This window comes from Crinia signifera, chromosome 8 (assembly GCF_055691185.1).
Source record: "Crinia signifera chromosome 8, ASM5569118v1, whole genome shotgun sequence".
NCBI classification, from domain to species: Eukaryota; Metazoa; Chordata; class Amphibia; order Anura; family Myobatrachidae; genus Crinia; species Crinia signifera.
This window is the reverse complement of record NC_139224.1, coordinates 69,413,915-69,430,109: the sequence shown is the minus strand read 5'-3', so window position 1 is coordinate 69,430,109 and position 16,195 is coordinate 69,413,915. Positions and strand designations below refer to the sequence as shown.

The following is a 16,195-nucleotide window of genomic DNA, read 5'->3' as shown; positions in this document are numbered from 1 at the left end:
AAGTTATTTTTATAGAATTTAAATGCTCTTGTTTTATTGTTGATTGCTGACCTAACTTTTTTGTCCAACCATGGTGGCTTTTTTTTTATTGAATTTACCCTTAGTTACTTTAGGAATGTATTTAATAGTTAATGATTCGAGTACATTTTTTAGAGTATCCCACATTTCCTCAGCATTTATCCCCTCAAAAACTGTTTCCCACACAATTCTTTTTAGGGCTTCTCTGTATAATTCGAAGTTAGCTTTTCTGAAGTTTAGTATTTTTGTCGATCCTTTATGATGTAATTTACTGAAGTTTATTTCCAGTGAAACCATATTGTGGTCACTGTTCCCTAGGTGTTCAATTACTTTTGTGTTTGAAACTAAATCTATGTTATTTGTTAAAACCAAATCCAATAATGCCTTATTACGAGTTGGAGCTTCTACCGTTTGTGTGATAAACTGGTCTTTAAGTAAGCTTAGGAACCCACTGCTTCATGCTGTTTTACATGTTTGTTTTTCCAATCAATATCAGGTAAATTAGTATTACCCATAATTAATACCTAACCCTGATCTGATGATTGTTTGATTTGGTTTAAAAGATAGATAGATAGATAGATAGATAGAGGTAAAAAGATATAGACAGAGAGAGATATAGACATAGTCAGATATAGTTATATACAGACAGAGATAGATATAGACAGACAGAGTGATACGGCCTACACACATGCCGATATTAAGGCATTTTCTAAGCGATTTTGCTTAATTTGGCAAAGTCGCGTAGAAAATGCCCTCACCTCGGTGTGTGTGTGGGGACTATATCGGCAGCAATGCGCATCCCTGCGCGTCTTTATTGCTGGCCGAGATTGATGGACAGTGTCCATCTATCTCGGCATCGGCAGGGTTCTCCCACCGGAGAACACTGGCGCTGTCTGCTCGCTTAGCACACAGAGCTGACAGCTTGCTCTGTGTGTGGGCTGTCAGCTCTGTGTGCTATGCGATAGCGGCGCAGCACAGCCCGACCTAGCATAGCTAGGTCACCCTACACACATCGCTATGTGTGTAGGGCCCATTAGATATATATATATATAGACAAAGAGAGATGCAGATATACAGTAGATGTAGAAAGACAGAGATACAGATATAGACAGACAGATATAGACAGACCGAGATATAGATAAACCGAGCTAGCGATATAGACAGAGAGAGAGAGATAGCAGACAGACACACAAAAACAAAGGCACGTCAGTCAGTTTCTCTCCAGCGGGGTCCCGGGCTGTCTCTCTCCACTGATAAGGGCAGAGCTCCACAGTGGGATCAGCAGGGGGCCTCTAGTGGCTCCTGTCAGTACTGAAGTCAGCAGTAACTCCGGAGCCATCCTATGCAGATCTCATCACACGTGCAGGACTTCAGCGACGCGGGTAGGTGCCTAATGTTGCTGGCGCCGCTGTCTGGCATGCAGTGTGACAGAGAACAGCAGCCAGCAGTAGAAGGGTGCAGAGTAGGGAGAGCGCCTCTACTGGCCGGCGCCTCCCTGCTTTGCATCCCTCGCTGAGCGGGTTCCGCTCACAACACTGAACCCGTTTTAACCCATAGAAAACAGTGGATGAAAAAAACCGGGTCTGAAACGGGTAGGACCCTGCTTTATTACCGTTTAGAAATACCAGTTCAATAGAACCGGTAAATTCACTCTGCACCTTTCTGACTGCACAAATGACCATTTTAAAGCGGTAAAAAAATGGCAAAATAACGGGTTAAAAGTGCGGTCTGAAAGGGGTATTACCCGATCTATACAAATTAATCTGTACACCAGCTCTCACAAAAATATCTACCTCAATTAACAATTGGCTAAATCTACCGCTATCTCTGCTAGGCCGTATTGCAGTAATTAAAAGCTTACTTTTCCCCAAAATATTCTATGCTATACAAATGTTACCCATCAAACTAACTAAAGCGGACTTTGTCCTTTTTGATAAACTTGTCACCTGTTTTATATGGACAGGCAAAAGGGCCAGGTTTTCCCTGACAAGACACAACTATCTAGAAACAAAGGAGGAATGAAAATACCTAACCTAGAATCTTTTTCTACCGCAGTCTTTTTTAGGTATATAAGTGACTGGCTTCTTAACATGTCAAGATATACGTGCCCATTACTAGATCAATCCCTCTTCCATCCTTACTCTCCCTCTGGACTTTTACACTTAGATATACCCGATATCCCCACTGAAATATGTAACAATATTTTATTTCACGACACATACATTACATGGCTCTCTCTTAACAAGAAGTTAAAACAAGACCCACATAGCTCTCCATATGCCTCTGTCTGGGGAAATCCTGCTTTTCCCCCTCCCCTATCTATTCCCCTGTTCTACACATGGAAGAGTAAGGGTCTGTCAAATATATCCAAAGTCTTCGATCCTGAAGGGGTGATATATCCATTCTCTGTAATCCAATCCCTCCCAGACAGTTTTACATGTATCTACAACTTCGCCACTACGCCTCAACCTTAAATAAACTGGGAAATATTCACAGTTCCTCTGATATACTACTTTCTTTATTGAGGAAAATTTCTACCATACCGTATTTATACTCACTTATCTGAAGTAGGTTCCAACTCAGTGTGGTCCAGTATTGTTACTAATTGGAATGCATGTATTAATTCAGTACAGATGACTTGGCCTTATCTAAATCATATGACACAGCATTTAAATATATTAAAACAGCCTATCTTCAGGAGGTCCACATCAGATTTGCCCACCGAGCATACATCTCACCCTCTCAAAGAAAGCACTGGGCTAAACAGGAGCATGTCAAAAATGCCATCATTCTACAGCCTCCTTCAACCATTGTGTCTGGGAGTGTGGAAAAATTAAGAGGTTCTGGTATAAAATTTCTTCTTATCTCAACTCTCTTTTCAACTTCCACAAGAACCTGGACATATACAATATTGTGTTCTCTAATTTTGATTCATGGAATCTACAGGGGAACTCCACATATTCCCTACCGTTTCTCATAAAAACTATCACCATCTCTAAAAAACTCCTATTGATACACTGGACCGACAAGTCACCTCCTAACCTTAATTAGTGTTCATTCTAGCACCCGCTATCTTTGAAAACCCATGCAGTTCCTCTTCCCTGCCTGGGGTGTCGCTGTCTGCTGTAGTGCTTCTAGTACAGTGTGGTCTATCTATCAGCAATCATATGCAAACCAGACCTGTGCTAGAAACACCACAGCAGACAGCGACACCCCAGGCAGAGAAGAGGAACTGCATGGGTTTTCAAAGATAGCGGGTGCTAGAATGAACACTACCTTAATGAAGTATTACAAAAACTTCTACAGGTTCTCCATTTGGAAAAAAAAGATCTATTCAATCTCAAGATATTGAAAAAAGCGCTCAGAAATGTCTCTATGTATGGGCACCATTCATCAAATCATTGCCTCCACACACCCAACTGGACACATTGAAACTATATTACAACTTCCCATGGTTTAATATACAGTTCCCTTCTCTCACAGTAAATTAACTACTCGATCTTCAAATATGTCTTCCATAAGACTTCTTCAACTTTATCCACTTCTTGAACTCGGACATCACTTCTAGATAATGTTACCTCTAGTATTTTTGTCAATGCAGTATATCGCTGACAACCTATATATATTGTATGTATTATTCATCGAAAACGTTAGCTAACATATCCATGCACTATAATACCCCTGCTTACCTTTTCCCCACCCATACTACCTCTCCCTTTGCCCCAGCCCTCCCCTTTCAATTATTAGGTATAACGTCTTCAATTCATAAGCATGTTGGTTGTTTTACTTAGGCATAAGTTCACTATTATACTAGTTTTCTATATGGAAGCAATGTTTGTTACATAGGTGTCTTAGACACTTAACTAAACACCAACGGCTACCTGCACATGATTATGGATATATCTTCTTGTTATGCCTTTGAAAAATCTAATAAAAATTATTTGAAAAAAAAAGAAGGGAGTTACAGTATATGTCATAAGGGATGATGCTATGGGCAACCAATCAGCATCTACTTATTAAATTAGCACCCTCTAGAAGACAGGATCTGATTGATGGCCCATTGCAAAATCCCATGTGAAATAGAACTCAAATCTTAGTAAATTTCCCACAGAAACTTTAACAATGTTAAAGTTTATGTCTCCTACTCAAGCACAAATATCTATTCTCACAAAATATGAAGCTAGTTAGCTAATTAGTGAGTTTACCTCCAACAGGTGGCAGTCATCTTCTAATCATTATGGGTATATGAACCCACACACTACAGTAAGTTGTGTCTATTTGAATCCTGCTCATACATCCCCCTGTTGGAACGTCCTCCTGTACAATTTAAAGTGACCGGACCAGCCTCTGAAGAAACTTTTGTACCCATAACAGCAGTTTTATTGGACATTTGCATGAATTGACCAGTGAACACTTATTCCTCTGGAACCCCACATGGTAGGAGCCTTCATCTCCACAATCTACCAAAGGAAGCTCTCCATCTAGGCTGTTTGCATTTTGGGACATCTCAGTGAGGCATCCAAGAACAAGCAATCCATTAGCAGGAACCTTATTTGGGTGAATTGCATCATATACATATTTTTATCAGTTTTTATTTTTTAGTGTTCTTACTAGACCTATTTTTATTAAAGTGTTATTTATTATATGTTACATTATCAATTTTTTGTGCAGATACCACTTCTCTTGTTTATGCTTTACTGTTTGGGCATGACAACCCTATATCTTTATTTGCTGCAGGATAAACCAACTCGTTCCTAGTCACCTACCTCAGATAACTTGTTATCTACCACCCTCCTTACTGAATTAGGCCCAAAAAACTATTGTTTAGATATATGTGTTAGCACAAACTGATTTACCCAAATTTTTCTGAATGTCCATTGTCTGTTTTACATTGTTCTAGCACAAATGGTAAACTGTCATTTGCTCCCATACATTACCAGATTTTTGTTAGTAGATTGATAAATCTTTAGGTGTGTACCCACCTTTATTCTGTGTTTACATGAACAGATATATCTGCAGATAAATTGATCTGCAGATATATATATATATATATATATATATATATATAGACAGGGGTACACAGCAGCACTCACACGGATTTGCAAATAACACGCCACTCAGTGGAACTTGGTGTCAAATAGCCGACGTTTCGGATATCACTCCTTTATCAAGACCAACACATCCAACCTGAAGGATACCAATGATTTATTAAGTCGTTTATCTATGCTACCATCTGTTGAACAGGACCTTGTGTTATGTACGGCCAATGTGATTGGACTGTACACCTGCATCCCACATGAAGCCGGGATGCAGGCAGTGTGCAGTCTTATCACTAACAATCCCAGGTACTTAGGTCCTGACATACCTTTATTTATGGCACTGTTGAAAATAGTCCTGACAAAAAATTACTTTTACTACAACAGGTACTACTTACAGCTACTTGGGTGTGCGATGGGGTCCTCAGTGGCCCCATCGTACGCCAATGCCTTTACGTGGGCATTGGAAACCAATTTATTTTCCCCCTATTGTCTAGTGGTCAGATGTTGTTATCAGTTCGTTTTATTGATGACCTACTTTTTCTATGGTCTGGTGAGGAATCTACCCTATTAAATATTTTGGATGCTCATAATGCAACCTATCATGCTGTTAAATTCACATACATCACCAGTCTTGAATCGGTTAACTTTTTAGACGTAACTATTAAGAATGTACAAAGACAGATATCCACCAGTTTATTCATTAAGGACACTGACCGCAACACTGTACTGCTACACAGTAGTTGTCACCCGCTTCCATTGAGAAAAGGATTACCCTTTTCTCAAATGTTTCGTGTCAGGAGAATTGTAAGTGATCAAATAGAAGTTGTCAGCACATTGAATGAAATGGTCGAGCGATTTATTGAGAGGGGGTACAGAAAGACAGATTTATTGGAGGCCAAATCCAAGGTGCTAGGTATGACAAGACAGGATTGTCTGGTTAAATCTAAAGACACTTCCAAACAATCTAAAATTATACCTTGGATCAATAGGTATACTGAGTCCAGTACCAATACCAATAAATATCTAAAAAGACTATGGCCAACTGTTAACACTGACCGTGAATTACCGGGACTGTTTGAATCCAGACTAATGCCAGCCTACTCCAGGGGCCCTAATTTAGGTGACAAATTAGTCAAATTAGACATTACGGATTTGATGAAACCGACAATGCTGACACACTTTATGTTTAAATCTCCGGGCTGCTACCGCTGTGTGGGTTGCACGACGTGTAGTTCAATCATTACAGGTGACCACTTCGTGCACCCATACAGCGGAAAGAAATATAATATTAGATTTGTACTAAATTGCCTATCCAAGTTCATAGTCTACATCATTTACTGTCCTTGTGGATATATTTATGTTGGCAAAACAGAGACCTCTTTTCGCGAGCGAATGGCTAACCACTGGGTCGCGATCAGAGCAGCTCTGATATCCGGCAAAAGTGATCATCCGGTTCTACCTCATTTTGTGGAAGCCCGACATACGATTGCTAGTTTACACTTGAAGATTATAGATCACATACCACCATCCAGACGTGGGGGGGATCGAGGTAAACAGCTTCTTAGATGTAAAACTAGATGGATTTTAAAGTTGGATGCAATGGCCCCTAAGGGTTTGAATGAAAAGTTAGGGATGCATTGTTTTTTGTGATGTACACTGACACTATTTCAAATCATTTTGCTTCATCTATTGAAACCATCCAATACTTGGCATAAAAAATTCTCGCTCTTATATACGGTCCATTGATGTGACAGCATGCAACTAACCTTAACATTAATTTACACTGATTTTGTACTATTGTACTATTTAGGATGATGTTATGTTATATGTAGTATCACAGGTACTTATGTATTATCTGGGCTCCCGTTTTTCTTATGAGACCGCGTCCCCTCGCGGGGCTCGCTACGCTCGCCACGCTTTGGGCACGGTGGCTCGCTGCGCTCGCCACACTATATAAAATCAACTTCATGCGTAGTTGGATAGTAGGGGTATGAAAAAAGGATGCATTTAACATGGGAGCCCAGATAATACATAAGTACCGTATCACATTATGTTATATGTTTTTTGGTATCTGAGTTTTTATAATAGTGTTTTTGCCGACATTGGCTGCCAATCTCTCCTGGTGGGGGTGTTCAGCCATGAGCATACCACAGGTGGGGCAGGTATCCAATTAGGCGATCACATGTGATTGGTGGAGGTGGGACCTGGGTATGAATAAATTTTTTCAGTTTGTTCAGTCTGATTATCCTTGACGACGGGAGCATGTCTCCCGAAACATGTTGGACAATAAACTTACCTCACTTATGAAGACTGACGAGTGCCGCCGTATTTCTTCTATTTTCTTCTATTATAAAGAACCAACTGGGTTTCACCGAAGGCACGATTGCAATTTACTAACAGTCCACGAGGATAAGAGTGCCGGATTGATTGGATATATATATATATATGAAAGACAAGGCCGGCACTTCGCACTGTTGCTTGTGATTACTTGCCCCGATGCCTTCCTGGGTATAAAAATACCTTGCATGCAAACATAAACCATGGTGGGATGGCGGCACTCATAGGACTCGGTCCAAGAATGAATCATAACCAGGCCATGTGATCTGTTCTTGATAAAAGTCATCACGACTGAAACGTTGGACACCACAACAGCCTGGTTTTGATTCATTCTTGTACCGAGTCCTACGAGTGCCGCCATCCCACCCTAGTATATATATATATATATATATATATACACATATATATGGATAAGCAGCATGTTTTTCATACACACTGCTTGATCAGTCATGACTGATGTCACAACTGGGTGGGTGCGTTTACATGTGCTCAACCAGTTGAGCTACCAATCACTGCTGGCTCCTGGTGCGGGAGAATGAGTGGTCAGCTGATCACCCTACACACAGCATGATGCACCAATACATCTTTAAGGTGCCCATACACGTTGCGATTGTAGTGTGCTATGCATTGTGTACTTTACAATGGTGCTATGCAATTTTGTCACTTGTATGCAATGCAATGTGTATTTTGTATGGTGTGATCCAATGCGATTTTAACCTTTTTTTTTTAGTATATAGTCACCGCATCGCTTCGCATATCGTACTACAAAAGTGACTTGCTGCACATACTATTTTTCTTATACAATATTGTACCGCGGGGACGCGCATTGCATCGCAGGCACAACATAAACAAGGTGCAATTAGAACTGTATACAATGCGTTTTGAACTAAAAAATTCAAAGTGCATCCGATAATCGCAACATGTATGAGCACCTTTATCAAGCATTGGCTGTGTTGCACAGCTGAAGTGATATGTCTTCCAACAATGTAATTTACAGACATATCGCTGATACACACTGGCTGATGGACCAGCAATATACAGTATTGGCCATTCAATTGAATGGCCTATACATTGGTCAGTGTGTGAGCAGCATAAATCTATGTTGTTGGGTCAGTACTTATCCCACTTGCTTCCGCAGGTAAAAATCCTCATATTCTGACCAGCTGAAAACTTCAGGGTTGAGATTGTGAACCACTAAAGAATGCTAGATTTAGAGTAATATAAACAGGTGGGAAAGGTTAAGAGTTATGTATCACAGGGTTAAAGTTTTGGGCCCTGTTCTTTTCAATCACTGTATTAAAAAACCTTGCTGAAAATAATGCAGATGCAGAGATGGCCACAACTGTGCTCCTCCATCAAAGGAGCAATTCTTAATTAATTAAAAGACATAAGCAAAACAACAGCTACAGTATTCTGATGTGTGCTGTACATGTGCTTAACTTATACTAAATCTACAACATATATTCCACTTATGTCCATTCTTTCTAATTATTTGCTTGTATCTAAGACAAATCAGATCAACATAAAATAGACTGAAAGAGCCAGATCCACATAAATACTTTTTGAAATCTAGAACCACAGAAAGGGGGTTATTCAGACCTGATCTCTGCTGTGCGAATTTGCACAGTGGCCGATTATCGAACAACTGTGTGCGCATATGGATCATAGCAATTCAGTCAAAAATCCAGCATTGATTGAAAGGAAGCTGGCATTTCTGGGTGTCACCAGGCCATTTGCTGAGAGTGTCAGGGAAAATGCAGGTGTGCCCAGGGGTCAGCAACAGAAATCTTGGAGCCCGGAACACTGATATCTCTGGGGCCCACCCAACACTGCACCTGCCCTGCTTGTGGCCAAGCACTTTCAGGAATAATCTGTGACGTCAGTTCTGGCCTCGATCAGCCTGATTCTATTGCACTGACAGAGTAGGTTCTGTGTTATGCACAGACCACACGCACTGGAAAAATCATCCGTTAAGTGAGTGGTGAATGGACTTGAAGCTAATATTACCCAGCAGTCATCATGGCGGGAATAACTCCCACGATACATTGAAAAAGACAGAATCACATAATACACCGGGCATTTCCAAACTGTGGTCCTCCAGCTGTTATGAAACTACAAGTCCCATCATGCCTTGCCACAGTTTTGCTATTAGGGAATGCTAAATCTATGGCAAGGCATGTTGGGATGTGTAGTTTCACAACAGCTGGAGGGCCATAGTTTGGACATGCCTGTAATACAACCTTTTCCTCAAGATCTACCAACAGTTCATGTTTTTCAACGTGTGGATCTATACTAGGAATGAATGCAGCATGTTTGAACATGTGACAGTCAGTAATAGCTACAGCTGTGCACCAGCTAGGTAATCTGGAAAATGTGGACCGTTGGTAAATCTCAAGGACCGGTTTGGCCACCCCTGACCTACAGCTACTTCATGTGTTATTCCAGCCTCCCAACTCTGTAGGCAGAATCCCCCCACCACACAGTTCTCACCTTGAGACTGCATTTATGACCGCATTCTCCATGTGGATTCCTTGAGCTCTGCCTCTTATCATGCAATGTGACAACATGATATCACCTTGCACATGGAGCAGAGAGGATCATGCTCCTCCCAAATAGTGAAGCCTCTTCTGAACAGCTGCGTGCCTATTAGAGGGGGCAGGCTGACCGTGGTGGAAGATCATAAGTAAGAAAGAACCACATGTGGCTCAAGAATCACTGGTTGGCTACCACTGTTCTAGCGAATTAGCACTATTCCTTATGTGTATTTATTTACAGGACTAAAACTATTGGATTAGCCTGTATATTTTATCCTCTAATTACTCTCAAGCAAAAACAGGTTTGTTGTGACCTGGTAGTGCTGTGATATTATAGAGACATGCCATTCTATATATGAGTTGATGTTTTAGATACTTGCAACATATGATTGATATGCCTGTTGTACTGTATCTAGACGTCTTCTGGATCTGGACACCAAAGATACCACAAGGGAGATGTAGCATCTCACCAAAAATTCACCATATACAGATGGAGCGGTGCTTATTCAACCCGCCGGTGCGCCAGAGCGTTCCATCTTGGCATGCTCTTTGACGAGATCGGGACACGTGAGCATCTCACACACACACGTATGTCCCATTGCCACGAATTGGGCACGCAAGCGTCTCATACACGTGCATCCCATTCTCGGGGAATGGTGCACCAGGGGGTTGGATAAGTGCGGCTCCATCTGAAAGTTAAATTTTTCCTCTGCAGGGGGCACTCACAACTTAAAATCAATTACCATGTCATTGTTCCTTCTATTTTCTCCCCTTTGTTCCTTGCTGGACTCTAAAGCTGGGTCGTTAACAAGGTCTTCTGTTGTCTGTACATGCAGCTTAATTTTGATTATGTCATCAAAAACACTGTTAGGAGGATGACAGGATGACATCACTGAATGATACTGTTAGTGATATCGTTCAGTGAATACGTACTACATTTTTTGCCAAGGAGTCCAAGGGAAAAGACTGACAATATCACTATTGTTTAGTGTGTACCCAGTTTAAGACAGTTCAGTGTTACACCCAGCAGGTGGTCAAAAGCTGTGGGAAAGATATTTAAGGGACCCCACAAATCAGGAAACTGTGCAAAGAGAATTTGGTAGGTATTGAAGACTGTTGCCCAGGTCAGATTTTCATGTTATTAATGGACTATGGCAAAGGAGTGACACAATCTGTGAAGGTACCTGGAATGCATGACCAGTCCTGTGTGAACTTCTACAAAATAATTCCAGTGTGTACAAGCTATTTCTTCTTGTGTGGAACTCCTATTGTATCCTGAGTGAACTTACACATCAGCAAGTCCTGTGTAGACTTCGACCATTCCTGTTTGGATTCAGTGATAGTTTTCTTCAGTCTTTTTTTCCTGTGTGGAATTTGTCTTTCATTTCTGTGTGGGATTTTTGTGGAACTAAGGCCCTTATTCTGGTTGGTGCGGTCAGAGCCGCACACGGGGCTCCGACCGCACAAACCAAGGGCCGCCCACCAGACGGATCGCCACGGCCGTCCATACACGGACGGCTGGCGATCCGCTCAAAAATGGTGGAGGCTACGCCTCCACCATGGTGGGAGCTGCCCCCTGCCTTCGATGGTCGACGACCATCGAAGGCAGGCCCGCACGCCGCGGCAGCTCCCGCAAGCTCAGACCACACGGACAATCGTCCGTGTGGGAGCTTGTAAGGGGGCTGAAAGCTGACATCCGGCGACGTCAGCTTTCCGCCCCCATGTCATGGTAATGAGGGCGTCATGCCCTCATTACCATGCATACGCCCCGCGTTTGCATGGGAACGCCCATGAAACGCGGGGCGTACACATAGGGAAATGAGGGGCTGAAGCCCCTCACGCCCCTATCCGCCCCCTTTGCGGCGGACGAAATCCGTCTGCGGCGAAGGGGGCTGCACATGCGCAGAATGACCTCTGCGCATGTGCAGACAAAAAACATCGGCGGTACGGCCGCACGCGGGCCGTACCGCACGATTCTGAATAAGGGCCTAAATCCTCTACAGACTGTCCCTGTCTGCACTACTATCTTCCTAAAGTTTCTGTGCAAAACTTTCCTTGTGTACCTGTGTATTCCCTATTTCTTTGTGTGGTGAAAAATAAACTATTACTTTGGTTTCATCTGCTTAATGTCTGGGCGATTAAGAGAATTATGTATATTCACAATGCACACAAATTAATATATGCCTAATTCACAAAGAAGTCACCAATTAGCGCCAAGAGAGTATTAACAAACCGACAACCACACCGATTTACTAGTGCTGGGGACAACAATCTTCCACTATATGCACTTACCCATATTAATAGAATATATGATTTCTCTCAGATGCATCTTAGATCCAGTCTGTAAATATGCTCCAATATGTCTCAAAAGTCCAACAGTTACAAGGTCAACATGTTTTTTTTTGGTGTTTATTTAAATGTACAACGTCCCCTTGATTGACTCACTAAGCTTTCCATGCTTTGGGCAAGGTGCCGCATTGCGCTCGGCACACTATTATATTCTAACACCACACAGTAGTGGATGGTACCACCTGTCGACACATATCGGCTGAAAAAGCAAAAATTAAAAACCCATGTTGACCTTTTGACCATGTCAACCTTTTGACTGTAGACCAATAGTTGTCGACCTTTTGAATGTCAACCTAGACACTGTAGATCTAATGGCTGCATACCTTTTTGAACATGGTACCAACCGATGCCACACCATTCACAGGTTGGACCCCACTTATTGGTGGCTAGACCTCTTTCAGACTACACCCATGAGCAGACCAGTCTGCCTGTTCTGCCAGTGTTTGGAGATGACCTCTCCAAGTGCACGTGATCTAGCTTTCTGTACACTTTTAGCATGATAATGAGGGCACAGAATGGCCAAAGTGAGACAATGTATAAATAGATAACTCATATGATATTGCTCAGTAACTGGATATATTAGGTGATACCATTTAATTGAACTCCCTTAACATTTTTCACAGCACACAAACTGTTTTTTTTTTTAAATTGGACAGATATGTCCATATTTTGCTTCATATTTTTGAGGCAGAAAAAGATCAAATAAATGTACCCTAAGCTGCATATCTGATCAAAGCAGACAAATTCCTTGTTTAGCAGCAACCAGACACCAAATATAGAATATGGATGAATTTCACCATACACAATGTATACATCTTGTATTCTGTGTATTAAACAAACTCTCCACTAACAAGATGTGATTAATATAAATAACATTTCAATAGTATACTTCTTACAGAAATGTTAATTTTCAAGTTGATTTAGATCAGTATGGAAAATTCGCAAATCTGGCACTTCATAATAGCATGTCACTGTAGATTTTAATGCATGGATCAGAGATATTAATATCAGTCTGCAGAACTTTTCAATTTAAACCTGAAACCCCCCCCCCCCCCCAAAAAAAAAAAAAAACAGTTATTGTCAGCACTTTTCTATTCATCCTCCATGATTCAAACAATTTGCAAGCAAATCTATAAAAAAAAACAGTCTTTAAATTGTATCAATAGATAAAATGTCTAAGCCATTATGGTCCACCACTCTCCTGCCCTGATGTGGAGATGTCAGGTTGCACATTGTCTGCCAGGTTGTGTGCATGTTCTAGGAAAAGGTCCTTCAGCACACTTAACTCTTTGGTGAGTAACTTGATTTTAGCCTCCAACCTTTCATTTTCCTCTTTCAACTGATTAACTCTTTGCAGTGTGTCTTGAGCTTTCTGTTTGCTCTTTAAACGGCTCTTCTTAACAGCCATGTTGTTGCGTTCTCTGCGTAGACGATACTCGTCACTGCTACGATCCATTCTCTGTGACTTTTTGGTGTTTTTACTAGGTGGAGTAGCTTTACCACCACCTTCTGGTACAAGTTGAGGAGTGGCTGGACTACCCAAATGGGCATCACTTAGGCTGTCAGATGTAGTAGATGGGGAGAGATTCATTTTGGATGAACTGTACTGACTTTCATTCAATGGGAAAAGCTTGGTCGATGAGCTGCAGGGATATAAAAAAAAACAAGTGTTTATTTAAAAAAAAAGGTACTTATGTAGTATCTGGGCTGCCGATTTTTTGATTGTATGCCTTAAGTTAAGGCATACAATCAGATGCGATGCGATGCGATATCGCATCGCATCGCATCCGATATCGGATGCGATATCGGATGCGATGACCCGATTTTTCCATAGGAATCAATGTTAAAATGATTCCTATGGAAAAATGGGTCCTTTTCATACCCCTACTATCCAAGTGGGCATGGAGTTGGATATAAACCTGTGGCGAGCGTAGCGAGCCACCGAGCCCGAAGCGTGGCGAGCGAAGCGAGCCCCGCGAGGGGACGGTATTCGTCCCCTCGCGGGGCTCGCTTCGCTCGCCACGCTTCGGGCTCGGTGGCTCGCTACGCTCGCCACAGGTTTATATCCAACTCCATGCCCACTTGGATAGTAGGGGTATGAAAAGGACCCATTTTTCCCATTGAATTCCATGTTAAAATGGACTCAGTCCATTTTAACATTGATTCCTATGGAAAAATCGGGTCATCGCATCGCATCGCATCGCATCGAATCGCATGGTCGCATGCGATGCGATGCGATCTCCCGATCCGACCCGATTTAGAAATCGGCAGCCCAGATACTACATAAGTACCAAAAAAAATAATCATATACACAATATACTGTATATATTACAGTATGCAGTATGTTATAATTCCCCAAAATAGATTAATTTGCCAGTGGAGTGTATGTACATACACAAACAGTCCATCAGAGGCACTCACCCATCCCTAAATATCTGCTCCGGTGCCTTTAGGGACGGGTGAAGCTCTTATTCACATGGAGACTTGAAAAAAAAATCCCACGCGATGTTGGCAGCACTATTTTTATACCTGCATTGTAATATACCGAAGACAGGAGAGTGCTGCCTTGTTCCTTGACGGTGTAACTGGATTTTATACACACCATACCAGAGAGCAACTGTTTGTATTACTACCCTTGGGAGGGCACCACGGCAGCTGCATTGAATTATAGGAGTGGCAATTATTTCAATTATATATATATATATATATAGTCCAGGATCCACACTTAGTGTGGAAGCAGAGCACTCTCCAAAATCACAAATCAGCCTTGTGATTTATATAAAAAGATGATTTAATCCAATAGGTGCAGTAAGGCAATATACTTAAGAGTATGTATGCTCCGACGTTTCGGTCCCAACATGGACCTTTATCAAGGAGCGTTTTGCATCAAACTCGCATTCAGTCAACGTTTGATGCAAAACGCTCCTTGATAAAGGTCCATGTTGGGACCGAAACGTCGGAGCATACATACTCTTAAGTATATTGCCTTACTGCACCTATTGGATTAAATCATCTTTTTATATAAATCACAAGGCTGATTTGTGATTTTGGAGAGTGCTCTGCTTCCACACTAAGTGTGGATCCTGGACTATTTGTTGGGTACATGCATTTGCATGCACCTTTGCCGGGCACCCCAAGTGTTGCTTTGTTGGGTGAGAGTGCGGTCTTTCCAGATATATATATATATATATATATATATATATATATATATATATATATATATATATATATATATATATATATATATATATAATATAAGAAAACTTTATATCCAAAGATACATAGAGGACAGCACTCCTTGATTTTTAAAGTCCAGTATGGCACAATTTATTTTCATCCATAAATTTGCATATAAGTCTGATGCTCAAATTTATGGATGAAAATAAATTGTGCCATACTGGACTTTAAAAATCAAGGAGTGCTGTCCTCTATGTATCTTTGGATATAAAGTTTTCTTATATTGCTGTGTGGAACTGGCACCCGACATAACCTCTGCAAGGTGTGCGGATTCCTCAAAGTTATCATATGTCCCAGAGACCGGCACACTCCACGGCAATATGCTGCGTAGTTACAGCTGGGTGCCTGCACAAATGGTAGATACTTGCAGGGGTGAGAGCGGCACTCACAGCAAAAGAAGACTACTTGCAATGCACTTAAGTGCATTGCAAGTAGTCTTCCTTTGCTCCGAGTGCCGCTCTCACCCCTGCAAGTATATATATATATATATATATATATATCTCAAGAGAAAATACCCCTTCAATGCGCTAGAAATTATGGGTAGGCAGCGACCTTGAAAGTCCCCCCTGTTAGTGGGGGAATAGGGAAAGATAGCAAAAGGAAAAAACAAAGTGCGCCCCTTGTTTAAAGTACCACCACCAGATGTCCAATGACAGCAACTGTATAATGACAACAACTATG

At 41.5% G+C, this 16,195-nt stretch overlaps 1 protein-coding gene across 1 annotated transcript in view; it reads right to left on the bottom strand.

Moving 5' to 3' along the window:
- Positions 1-12,834: 12,834 nt before the first annotated feature.
- The window catches only part of CEBPG (CCAAT enhancer binding protein gamma), a 34,551-nt gene continuing 31,190 nt past the window's right edge, over positions 12,835-16,195 (bottom strand). Inside the window, exon 3 of the mRNA XM_083156647.1 lies at positions 12,835-13,920. Coding sequence (XP_083012773.1) covers positions 13,461-13,920 — 460 coding nt within the window. The 3' untranslated portion in view covers positions 12,835-13,460. The remainder of the gene's footprint in view (positions 13,921-16,195) is intronic.